The sequence below is a fragment of the Rosa chinensis genome, chromosome 2 (genome assembly GCF_002994745.2).
Source record: "Rosa chinensis cultivar Old Blush chromosome 2, RchiOBHm-V2, whole genome shotgun sequence".
Classification (NCBI taxonomy): Eukaryota; Viridiplantae; Streptophyta; class Magnoliopsida; order Rosales; family Rosaceae; genus Rosa; species Rosa chinensis.
In genome coordinates this window covers 72,051,795-72,063,542 of record NC_037089.1, presented here as the reverse complement: position 1 = coordinate 72,063,542, position 11,748 = coordinate 72,051,795, and the positions used below count along the sequence as shown (strand labels likewise).

The following is an 11,748-nucleotide window of genomic DNA, read 5'->3' as shown; positions in this document are numbered from 1 at the left end:
TATTGACATGGAATATCCAAAGGGGAGTGTTGTGAATGATAATGACTGTTCATGCAATAGGTATTGCTTAATGTATGCGATTGACAGACTTGTAATATATGCGATTGACAGACTCGTAATGTATGTGATTGACATACTTGTAATGTGCGATTGATTAGTATAGCTATTATGTATTGCCTTTTGTATACATGATGTAACCCTATATAAACCTCATGGTAAGATGAATACAATACATTTTTCCAATTCTCTACAACATATTTATATTTTGGGCTAAACACTAGTTAGTACCCTGTGGTTTAGGTCCAAAATCAATTCAGTCCCTGGACTTCTAATTTCATAAAAAAACACCCCTGCACTTTCAATTTTGATCTAATAGGTCCAATTCGTTAATATTCTGTTATGGGTTCAAGTTATAGTTGAATTATTTGTTGAAAAACTATTTATTTTTAATAGTAGGACTCACTCTTAAATTGACTATGCAGACCACCTCGAAACCACATCATAAAACATAGGTCATATATGAGCCATATTAACAAGTTAAATAACTCAATTGTCGGAAAACTAACAAATTGGACCTAAACAGTTTGGTAGTATTGTGGGTAGAGAATTGTGGAAATGTATTAGTTGGGGATTTTTCGTGTTTGATTTGATGTTCCCTTGCAGATGTTGAGATTGTTGATTTTTACTTGAGTTAAAATAAATGTGTTATAAAATCAACAATTCATTCTTGTTTACTCACGAGCTTTGCAAAAAGCTTACCGGGTTTTGTGTTGTTGCAATTCCCGGTACACTATTCAAATTGTGTAGCGGGAAATCTTGCAGGATAGGAGAATCAGGGCGGTGATCGTGCGGGTTAGAGTAATTGTTGTAGTTTTACAGTGATTGTAATAGTGAGGTGAGTGATGCTCAATTTGAGCTTTACATATTTACTTTGTATAAGTGAGCTGTAATAATCATTTTGAGATTCGAAATTTGAGTGAATTGTGTTTTAGTTGATTTTTCATGTTTCGGATTTTGAATTAGTTAGTCAAAATTCGGGGCGTGACAGACTTAGCCAATACCAAAGAGCACACGATGGGGATCCGCTGCAAACGGGCCATCACTCGGAAGGTATTGACACGTCACCAAATATGCACCTTACGCTCTGATACCAAACTGTCACGCCCCGAATTTTGAAAACACGTATTCCAAATTCGAAACATGAATTAATACAAATACAAATACCAGTCTATTTTTTTTTCTTTCAGAGTAACACACAGTGACACCACACTCCACTCAATATTACAAAACCCAACTCCTCAATTCTTATTACAACACACTCTCACAAAATCCAAATTATGTGGTTCGAAACAAATAAAACTAAACTCACAATTTACTAAAAACGCAATCAAGCCAAAAACAAGATTCTATCCCGTACGATCACCTCCCTGATTCTCCTGACCTGCAGGATTTCCCGCTACACAATTTGAATAGTGTACTGGGATTGCAACAACACCAAACCCGGTAAGCCATGACAGCCCGTATGAGTAAACAAGAATGAACTGTTGATTTATTAAATTATAATTCTTACAAATCAAGTAAAAATCCAACAGTAATACGTCTGCAAAGAGACATCAAACCACTCATGAAAAACCACAAGGAATACATTTTCACAATCATCAAATCACAGTACACCACACTGGTCCTACAGCACCCAACCCCCATAACACCACTTTGGTCCATCTTGACCATACGTTAGAGCTCTAACTATATCGCTACCTGTCACCTTGGCCTAGGCTTAAGTAATGCGACGTACTGCGGTTAATAATAAACCGTCGCTCTTCGGACACCCCTGTCCTCAGAACAAAATACTGCGGTTAATAATAAACCGTCGCTCTTCGGACATCCCCGTCCTCAGAACCCTACATTCTCCACTCTATTCTTCCTCCAATATAAATCATGAATATTAACAAGAACTCATCAATCAAGTTCATCAAATATAAATATGGTACGTCACATCTCAATCCAGAATAAATAAATCATCACAATTTCACATTCTACAATGTCACACCAATTTCGTATATAATCAAGTAAATATATATATACGTAATCACCCACTCAGAAGTGACCACTAATACCAACTATAGTTCACACAAGAAAATCGGGAAATTCATTTTGTATAAATAAATCATTTTACTTACCTATGGACCGTAGGTGATCAAGTCCATATGCTTTAAAACAAATATTTATTCCATAAATATTTTCACATGATTACCACAGAAAATAAATTAATTAAAGGTACTCGATTCGTAATAAGAACCACGTGAGGTTTACTCACCTCTTATCCCGCTGCGTCTTCACTTTCACAAACACACCAAAACTCGCTCGCCCAAGTAAAAACCGTTAATCACCTAATCATAAGTGCCTTGAGTTTAGCCAACAACTCACAAAATAAAATAAATGACAATCCAACGGTCGGATCGAATTTATACAATGATCCAACGGTCGGATCGAATTATATGATGATCCAACGGTCGGATCGAATTATATGATGATCCAACGGTCGGATCGAATTTATACGATGATCCAACGGTCGGATCCTCACGGATCGCCCTTTGGATCATCCTCCCGAAATTATCACGAAGATCCAACGGTCGGATCTTCCTGAATCGCCTTTATTAACATCTCCTCAGATTTATAAGAAAATCTGACGGTCGGATTCTCACGAATCGCCTTCCAAAACACCATTTCTCAACGGTCTGATCTTCACAGATCATAAATCGATCGAAATCGTAAAATTCATAACTAAATCATACGATATCGAAAAATTGCGTATAATATATCGAAATGATCGTATTGAAGTATAGAATCTAAAAATATACAGAAACTGTCCTTGTGACCCCCGGAAGTGGCCGGAAATGGACGCCGGAGTTAGTGGCAGAGCCGCCGCCGACCACCACCAATGGTGTCGGGGCCAGGCTGCTCTGCTTCGTCTCATCAAGCCTAATGACTTTCCTAACTAGCATGTAAGCTGAAAATGACCGGAAGGGATAGAAAATACCTCAAACCAGTCGGGTTGGCCGGAAAAAACCCAGAAACCGGCGAGCTCCTAGTTCGACGTAAAAACTGCAACCTCAGGCCTCGATCCCTTCTGTAAAGTTGTTAATAACATCAAGTTGAACTCACTGGTTTAATAATCAATCAAAACCAAGCTCTACAACTCGAGATATACCTGATCGAAGGTTTCGGGTGCAACCGGGTTCAAGTTCCAGCCGCTTCCAGAGGCAGCGCCGCCGTGAAAGGGTGGTTCTGGGAGCTTCAGAAGGTCAAGGCGAACCTGTGGATGAAGTTTGGGAAGGTTTCGTGGCCGGTAGCTCGAGTCACCATTCTTGGAACCAAATCGGGCCGTACGAACTCTATCCCTTCGCCGCCGTTCCCGGCTGAGCCGAGACCCAAGACTGCTACAGGTTGCTTCGCAAGGCTGAGGCGAATCTACTGGAGGTTGTCCGGTGTCGTTTGATGGCCTGTGGTGGAAGAACAAGCTTGAAGAACACTTGCTCTGTTTTTCTTTTCTTTTCTGGGTTCGGCCGCGACAGAGAGTGAGAGAGTGAGCCGATCGTTTCTTTAGACCTCCTCCATGCAACAAAAGCACCTTTCCCCTCATTTTAGTGCCCAAAACCCGGAACCACTATATTTTGTTTCAAAAAGCATATATATAAAAAGACGGGGTATTACATTACAAGTGTGAAAGCTCAAAGAGTAACTCAATTTGATAACATCTACATTTACAGCTGCAGCCTACCATGGTGGCTGTGGTGGCTGTGATGATGATAAATTGCCATGCTTGTTGCCCTTTGGCATAAAGCTTGTCACACAAGTCATAATACCTACATTATACACTCAAGTACCTATTGTATACATGATATAGACATTTATACTATGACTCATGTTTGTACATGTGAATCATATATACTACAACAGTTTTTGCTTTTTGGTCCTTTATCTTTGTTCCTTATGTTACTGATCGTTTAGTTGAAATGTTCCACCGTGCAATCGGTTATATGATGTTGGAGATTCTCACATGTCTGCCTTGAATATCAGTTGGGGGGCTACGGGAGGCAGGAAGAAAAAGATTAGCTAGGAACAATTCATTTCATATTTCAAAGTGAATGATAAGAGGGGCATGTCGCAAGGTGGTGCACAGGCTTCTGCAAGTTTCTAATTATTCTGAAGAAGTCTGATATTTTGCTGTTGATATTAAATCTATAAATTCCAGTATGAAACGAACTACATATGGAGAAGAGGCTCTCTCATGTAATTCATCTTATTTGTTTACATTAACGATTGATCTTTTATTTGAAGTCTTAGATAATGCTCGAGTATAGTAGTTTACTTGGTGCTTTCGCAGTGTAGAGATGTTCAGACTACAGAATTAAAATGTGCAGTAAGCACCTGAATTTCTTTGGCGGCAAGTTAGATCATAATCGTTTAAATGCTTTATCAATTACAGCTAGATGTCCGTCTAATTTTTTAGATCACATAAAGATGATGAAGTGAGTTCATGCCTGCTTCACTAGAGTGAAAAATGAAACCTTATTTGAAATCAATGTCGGGACTCGAAATGAGTGATTAGTTTCAAATATTAAAGCTAACTGCTGTAGAATTTCAAGGTTCATATCCAGTAGAGAGCTGCTGCACTTTATACAAATTTTAGCAACATAAATCGCTAGTGTTAATTTACTGAACTTAATTTATGAACACAAGTAACCCCATTCTGATTGGAGAACATGATATCGGGCCTTAACTGAAGGCCAGAACAAAACCTGAAAAAGCTAAATACCATGATATCTCAGAATCTTGATATTCTTCGATTGTTGAAGGTCGTCGGGGCACTGAACTCTTGGTGTCTTCACATTTCTGACAAAGGCCCTCCAGACAAACCTGAGTTTCCTTCATTTGGAATCTGTCGAATTGTTGGCCATGTGGTATAGGTCCCTGAAGATAGCTATGGGGCACATTAAAGTATGCAAGGAAATTGAGTTGTGCTAAATTGCTGGAGATCATTCCTGTGAGCTGCTTTTGGGAGAGATCCAAGGACTCATGAGAAGTCTAGTTCCCTAATGATTAGGGGATGAGACTAGTATTCTTTCTTCTCCCAATAATGAAACAGAGAGAAGTCATATAATGGGAGTTGATGGAGCAGTTCAAGTATTAAAAGCAATGTTAACTGAAAGACCTATTGTTATCTCTGGTTTATGTCTAGGTTAAGACAGCAGTTAGGCAGCTCATGCCTCAAGTTTTTCGATTCGATATATATAGAACAAAACGTACACAAGACAGTGTGAAGCTTAATAGTTATTACACCAGAGTCCCAGATTCTATCAGTCTGCTTAAAATACAAACCTAACAAACAAATATACAGAGCACATAACATAATGCATATGAACAACATGATATTAGCTCCAATGCTGCTCTAAACACTAGGAACATGAAGCTGATGTTCATGGGACCTAATAGACATGAGGTCTAAGTTCTGAGTCCCCTCTTGTGCCTTATGCCTCTCGGCTGCCTCTTCCTGCTGAATGTCTCTATAAACCAGTCATGCTTCTTGGTTGTCCAGAAGTCTCCCCCAACCACTCCAACTATTAGACCAGCAACAACTCCTGGCAGAACCACAAACCAATCTAGTTCAATTTGAAATCCAGAGTCTTCGTCTTGTTCAAAGCTTGATGTTTGTGGTGTTGTGCTCTCAGATTCTTCACATTTCTTTGGCAAAGGTTTTCCACACAAACCTGAGTTTCCTTGGTACATATCCTCTTGGAATGTATCAAATTGTCCACCTTGTGGAATGGACCCCGAAAGACGATTGTGGGTTACATTAAAGTATGCAAGGAATGTCAGTTGTGCTAAATCACTGGGGATCTTTCCTGAGAGATGATTTTGGGAGAGATCCAACGATTCAAGATCACTCAAATTCCCCAAAGAAGAGGGGATGAGACCAGTGAGAGTGTTGTTGGAAAGATTAAGCAAATGAAGCCCTCTTAGGTTCCCAATGATACCTGGGATCTCTCCGTGAAATCTGTTACTTGAGAAGTCTACGACTCTCAGAAGATAAGGGGTCTTGAAATACTTCAATTCACCACCTTTGCTAAAAACTGTAATCGCGTAATTATAGGAATAATAGAAATTCCCGTAAGTGATCCCGTATTGGATGTATATTTGCTCGTTTGCATCAACAGATTTCATGGCATTCCAGTTCTCCAAGTAGTCGGAGGGCAACATACTTGAAAAATCATTGCTAGATAAATCAATGATGGACAGCTCAGGAAACTCATGGCTACTTGCAGGCTTCCCAATTATGCCATGAAATGCATTGGACCGCAAAATGAGAACTTTTAATTGTTGAAGTGTTCCTAACCAAGATGGGAAGGTATCACTGATCTGATTATTTCCCAAATTAAGAAACACCAACCCAGAACAATTGGCAATTGATCTTGGTAGCTTCCCTTGTAGCTGATTATAACTCAAGTCAATCGCTTCTAAGTTCAAACATCTGTTTGAACCTATTCGAGGAATATCCCCGTGAAAAGAATTGTTCTGCAGTTTCAATATCTTAAGAGCTCTGAGATTCTCAAAACATTGGGGAATCATGCCATTCAGGTTGTTGCTGGACAAATCAAGAACATATAGGTCGCCCGCGTTGCAGAATGTTGCTGGAATTTCTCCTGCGTATTCATTATTTGAAACAAAATAGACTGCCATTGATGGCCCTGGAATTGGCAATGATCCTCGTAACATGTTAGAGCCAAGCTGTAAAAAGATTAACCGAGGCCATGGAATAATGACAGGATTTTCTTCAAATCCAGTTAAGTGGTTGTGAAAAAGGTCGAGATACAACAAAGTTTCACCAGCTGAATTCCACATCCATTTTGGTATTTGGCCATGAAGATTGTTGAAATATAGATCTAGATATGTCAGTTCACTACTGAACTTCAAAAATTCCGGAAACTCTGTTAAGTTGCATGAACCCAATCCTAGTATTTGAAGCTTTGGAGGAAAACCACTAAATCTAGTTTTGATATGCACAGAAAACTTGTTGTTCGACAGATCAAGTCCCCTCAACTTTCCGAGCTTGGAAAACTCATCGAATTCAACATACCCACTCAAGTTATTTGAGTCGAGGTAAAAAACTTCAAGATTTCTAAGCTCGAATAGTGACCTGGGGATTGTTCCTTGCAGATTGTTCAATCCTGCGTCTAATGCAGTCAAATGGGTCTGCCCAAGGCAAGATGGGATTTGACCAGTTATTTGATTTTGGCGCAAGGTTAATATCGAAAGCTGTTTCAGATTAGCCAAAAAACATGGGATTTCACCAGTTATTTTATTGTAGTGCAAATCTAATTCCACAAGTTGCGTCAGATTAGCCAAAAAACATGGGAAATCTCCCCTTAAGTTGGTATCGGCTAGGAACAAATTGTTAAGTCTGGTCAGCTTTCCAACCCAAGACCAGGAATCAGTAACTTGGCCACTTAAAGTACCGTCGTTGGAAAAAAAGGAAGAAAGACCAAGGAAATTGAGCTGGGTAAGGTTGGAGAGTGAAGATGGAATATGGGGATAAAACCGACAGAATGCTATGTTCAACAAATTTAAGGCAGGAAGGTCTCCGATTGAAGCAGGTAGATGACCAGAGAAATTGGTTGACTGCAAAATCAATATCTTCAAGGGACTGCTCTTGTTAAGCTCTTCAGGAAAGTAACCGGTTAGATAGCTGTTATAGGCCAAATCAAGTACTTGCAAATTTGGTAGGTGGAAAATGCCTACTGGGAATTGCCCCTCCAAGTTACATGCTTGAAGACGGAGAGACGTGAGAGAAGACACATTCACCAATGTATTAGGCACTGTGGAGCCTATCTCTACCAAACTAAGATGAAGCTGCTTTATGTTGGTCAAGTTTTGAACTAGGCTTCCGAAGTTGGTCATTTTGAGATGGGACTTGTAAGTAGAAGACAGATCAAGGGCAGACAGCTTGGATAGATATGAAATTTCTGATGGAATTTGGCCAGAAAAAGAAGACATGGATAGGTTGAGATATGTTAGACTAGTAAGATCATGGCCTAACCTAGATGGTACTTGAGAGTAGCTGAAGTTGTTGTCGGAGAGGTCAAGCCTCTGCAACTGAACAAGTTGAAAAAGACTGCTATTGGAGTTGATGGAACCATGAAGATAGCTGCTGGCGAGGTCAAGGCCAATAACATGGCCAGAGTCGTGGCTGCATTCAACACCATCCCATGAACAACAGTTACTCCTTGGAGGATCTCCTTCTAACCTACCCCAATATGCAACTTTCGGATAAGCAAAGGGATCTTGGGAAGCAGACTTGTTTATCGTGAAACTAGCTTTGAATTGCAACAAGGCAGAGCGCTCATCATCGTGGCAAAGTGTCTGCGTTTGTACAAAAGAAAAACAGCATGCAGCATTAATGAGCAATAAGAGTATAATATAACGCACAGAAAAGAATTCCCACAAAGATGATCCCATTTCCGTTCCCATGAAAAATTATGTTGCCTCTGTATATGTGTATGTAGGCTTGTGGGTTTCACATAACAGAGAACTTAAGACCCTTTTATAGACAGAAAACAGAGCATCTTCCATGAGGTGGGATGTTAAACTAGAAACCAAAGTCAACGGAAAATTTACAACGGCAAAGTCGGGTTGTTTTTTAGGAGTCAAATTTGCTAACAACATAAACTCAGTTGCAGCTGCCACGTGTTATCTTTTTCTTTAATACATTTTTCTCTCACCACGTTTCTTCCATAAAGATCTTATACTCTCTCTCTCTCTCTCTCTCTCACTTTTCTTCTCTCTTTACCGTGTTATTCTTCTTCATCTTTGTTATTGATGAGAAAATTTTCTGAGTTCTACTTTTCCACTACCTCTTTGATTTTATTGTAATATGAATTTCAAGAAACTGTAGTTGCTAATATGTTCTTTTTCTTTCTGGATTTCCAGATTTTGGATTCGTGCACGAGACCAAAGATTGTGTATGATGAAGAAGAAGAAGAAGAAGAAGAAGAAGAAGACGACCACTTCGAGTTCGGGTCTTTTCAAAAATCCGCCGATGAGGTTTTCTTCGGCGACAACGCCCGGATGGGTCCGGTTTTTCCAGGTCTTCAACCGCAACCGTATAAGTCAACGGGATCTAAACGACACCGATGACGCCATGCCGATGTTGTCGTTGTCCACGTCGGCCGGTTTCGTCTCCTTCCCATTGCAATTTGCAAGAATATGCAAGAATATCAAGTCGACTGGAGAAGAAGATAAACCAAACTCATCTCCTGGGTTTGCTTGATGGTGATGAATCCAAAAGAAAAAAGAAATCTTGACAAAAGCTTTACATTAATTACATTAATATTAATAGAAAACTGTTCAATTTCAACAGATGTGAAAAGTCTGGTGTTTGGACATCAATCTCCAATTTGCTTTCCCTTTCCTTGTTGAAATGTTTCGATGCAATTTCAGTTTGGGTTGTCATGGAGAAAATCTTGTTTGAAGATGTTGGGAATAGAATATTAGTTTGAAACTTTTGAAATAATGAAATAATTTGCTTTACTCAAAATCGAATCCCAGGACTGAGATCTCTGCCTCTCTGATATGTTTCTGGGTTTGAATCGGGAAGGATCCTTCTTTTTTTTTTTTTTTTTATATTTCTCTCTCCCCATTAACCACATTAATATTTATTTATTAATTAATACAATCATCAATAGTTTGCAATTAGTGCCACACCCACCGCACATTGAGATTTTTCAAAAACACAATCATTTTTTCTAATTTTCTCTTTCAGTGATTCTAATCAGAACTCCTTATTTGCTCTTTAGACCCCCTTTAATATTTTTGAGGACCAAATTTCCAATTTTGCTCATAGTATTTTTTCTCTCTGCACCTCCTCTTCCCCACTTCACACCACTAATCTCCAATTCTCCACCGATGACGGCATGACGCCATTCCATTGCTTAACGTCGTCTCTAGTTTCACGTTATGATTGATAATGATGGTGATTTCCTGAAGATATCAATCGGTAAACTTCTAGTAGAAGATCATGGTTGAAGACCACTTGGTTATGAACCACAATGGGGTTGCTGGGTTTAAGTGGTGTTTGGTTTTGAAGGTTCTCATTATCTATCTACTTACTTTAATCAATTTTGTTGTGCATTGCTTAATTATATATCTTTGAAGTTAGAACTCAATCGTAGAATTCAGAGTGAGCAACACTTGATTAAAGGAAAGTAGTTCAACTCTTTCTTCCGAGTTATGAACCTCTGTTTGGAAATGCACATGGGCATATGGAAGTATTTAATTCGTTTCTATCTAAGAAAAGTAATTCTGAACAAGAATCATGCCTTTGATTGAAATATCTTCAAGCTTCACCACCACTCATCTATCTAGATTTTAATTTGATTTGATAGCGATGTTGAGACCGATAGAGGAGAGATAGCCTTCGACGTCTTGCTGGATTGGGAACTTTGAGAGTTTTTTTTTTTTTAATGATAAGGGTAAATTAGGATTTTAAAATTTTTAAAAATATAGAGAGGTCCAAAGAGTAAATAAGGAGGTCTGAACAGAGCCATCTTTTCTCTTTTGATTTATGAAAAACTAAGTCAATAATTTTGCACTCAAAACCAAGGTTTTAAATATCGGTATCTTCATATGTATCGGTACTTTGAAAAAGAGATATATTGAAAATATCGGGGATATATCGGAGATACAGGGCAACAAAATGTCGTTTTTGAAAAAAGTCAATTTATTATAAATTTAGAACTACATATAAATACATATGAATGTCAATTTCATCTACATTCAAAAAGAGACTTTAGGAGGTTGAAAAGCCGCTCGCTGGTCTACGAAAATGCAATAATCATACCAAGATATATGACCCATATATGGCTTCATCTGCAATGTCATCCACATATGGTTCCTTAACTTCCTTCTGCAATGTCATTTGGCCTCATTTGAATAATTAAACCTTTATGGCTTTATCTTCTTTCTATTATTCAACTACAGAGTTACAAACTCCATACAGAGTTACAGACATAGTCACAGACTATATAGTATCAAATCACTCCTCACACAGATTTGCATTTAGACTTTTAGAGAATTACTTCTCACCCAAAATCAAGGATTCAAATTTCGGTTTCGATTTTGATTTCGGTATTTCAAATTTAAGGAAATTTCGGAGAAAGTTTCGATTTCGGTGGAAATTTCAGTTAAAATAAAGAAATCACATTAATTGCATTTATAAAATTATAATTTTGAATGAAACTTTTACATATACTAAACTAATCTATAATAAACCTATTTACAATGTAACCTCTGTAAAATTATACATTATAATAAAGATTAATTTCAGTTTACCCCCCTGAGGTTTGGGGGTGTCATCATGTCACCCCCTCGACTCTCAATTTTGAATTTTTACCCCCCAAATTTTCCAATTTTAGTCAGTCATGTCCAATTTCTCGGATTCCGTCCAAATTGGATCTTAATTCTGATGATCTAACCCACTTTGAAGCCTTTTTAGCCCTAAAAATGGGTTAAGATTGTCATAATTAACATCCAATTTGGATGGAATATGAGAAATTGGACATGACTGACTGAAATTGAAAAGTTTGGGGGGTAAAAATTCAAAATTGAGACTCAAGGGGGTGACATGATGACTGTCACGCCCCTGATTTTTACAACAATAAAAATCGATATATATAATCCCATAATTATACA

At 38.3% G+C, this 11,748-nt stretch overlaps 1 protein-coding gene and 1 long non-coding RNA gene across 3 annotated transcripts; both read right to left on the bottom strand.

Moving 5' to 3' along the window:
• Positions 1-1,209: 1,209 nt before the first annotated feature.
• LOC112190932 lies at positions 1,210-3,632 on the bottom strand. 2 transcript variants are annotated; one of them, XR_005806311.1, is made up of 4 exons: positions 3,212-3,632; positions 3,041-3,130; positions 2,318-2,390; positions 1,210-1,477 (listed from the first exon to the last, which is right to left on the bottom strand). It is a non-coding gene; the product is annotated as an uncharacterized LOC112190932 (long non-coding RNA). The 2 variants fall into 2 exon arrangements; XR_002932715.2 differs by having other exon boundaries at positions 1,210-1,456.
• Positions 3,633-5,505: 1,873 nt separating this feature from the next.
• On the bottom strand, positions 5,506-8,517 carry LOC112184941 (receptor-like protein 7). The gene has a single exon (XM_024323163.1). The coding sequence runs from the start codon at positions 8,515-8,517 to the stop codon at positions 5,506-5,508; it is 3,012 nt and encodes a 1,003-aa protein (XP_024178931.1).
• Positions 8,518-11,748: the final 3,231 nt, after the last annotated feature.

Excerpts from the sequence above, each read along its gene's own strand:
- LOC112184941 (XM_024323163.1), bottom strand. The coding sequence starts at position 8,517 with ATGGGATCATCTTTGTGGGAATTCTTTTCTGTGCGTTATATTATACTC.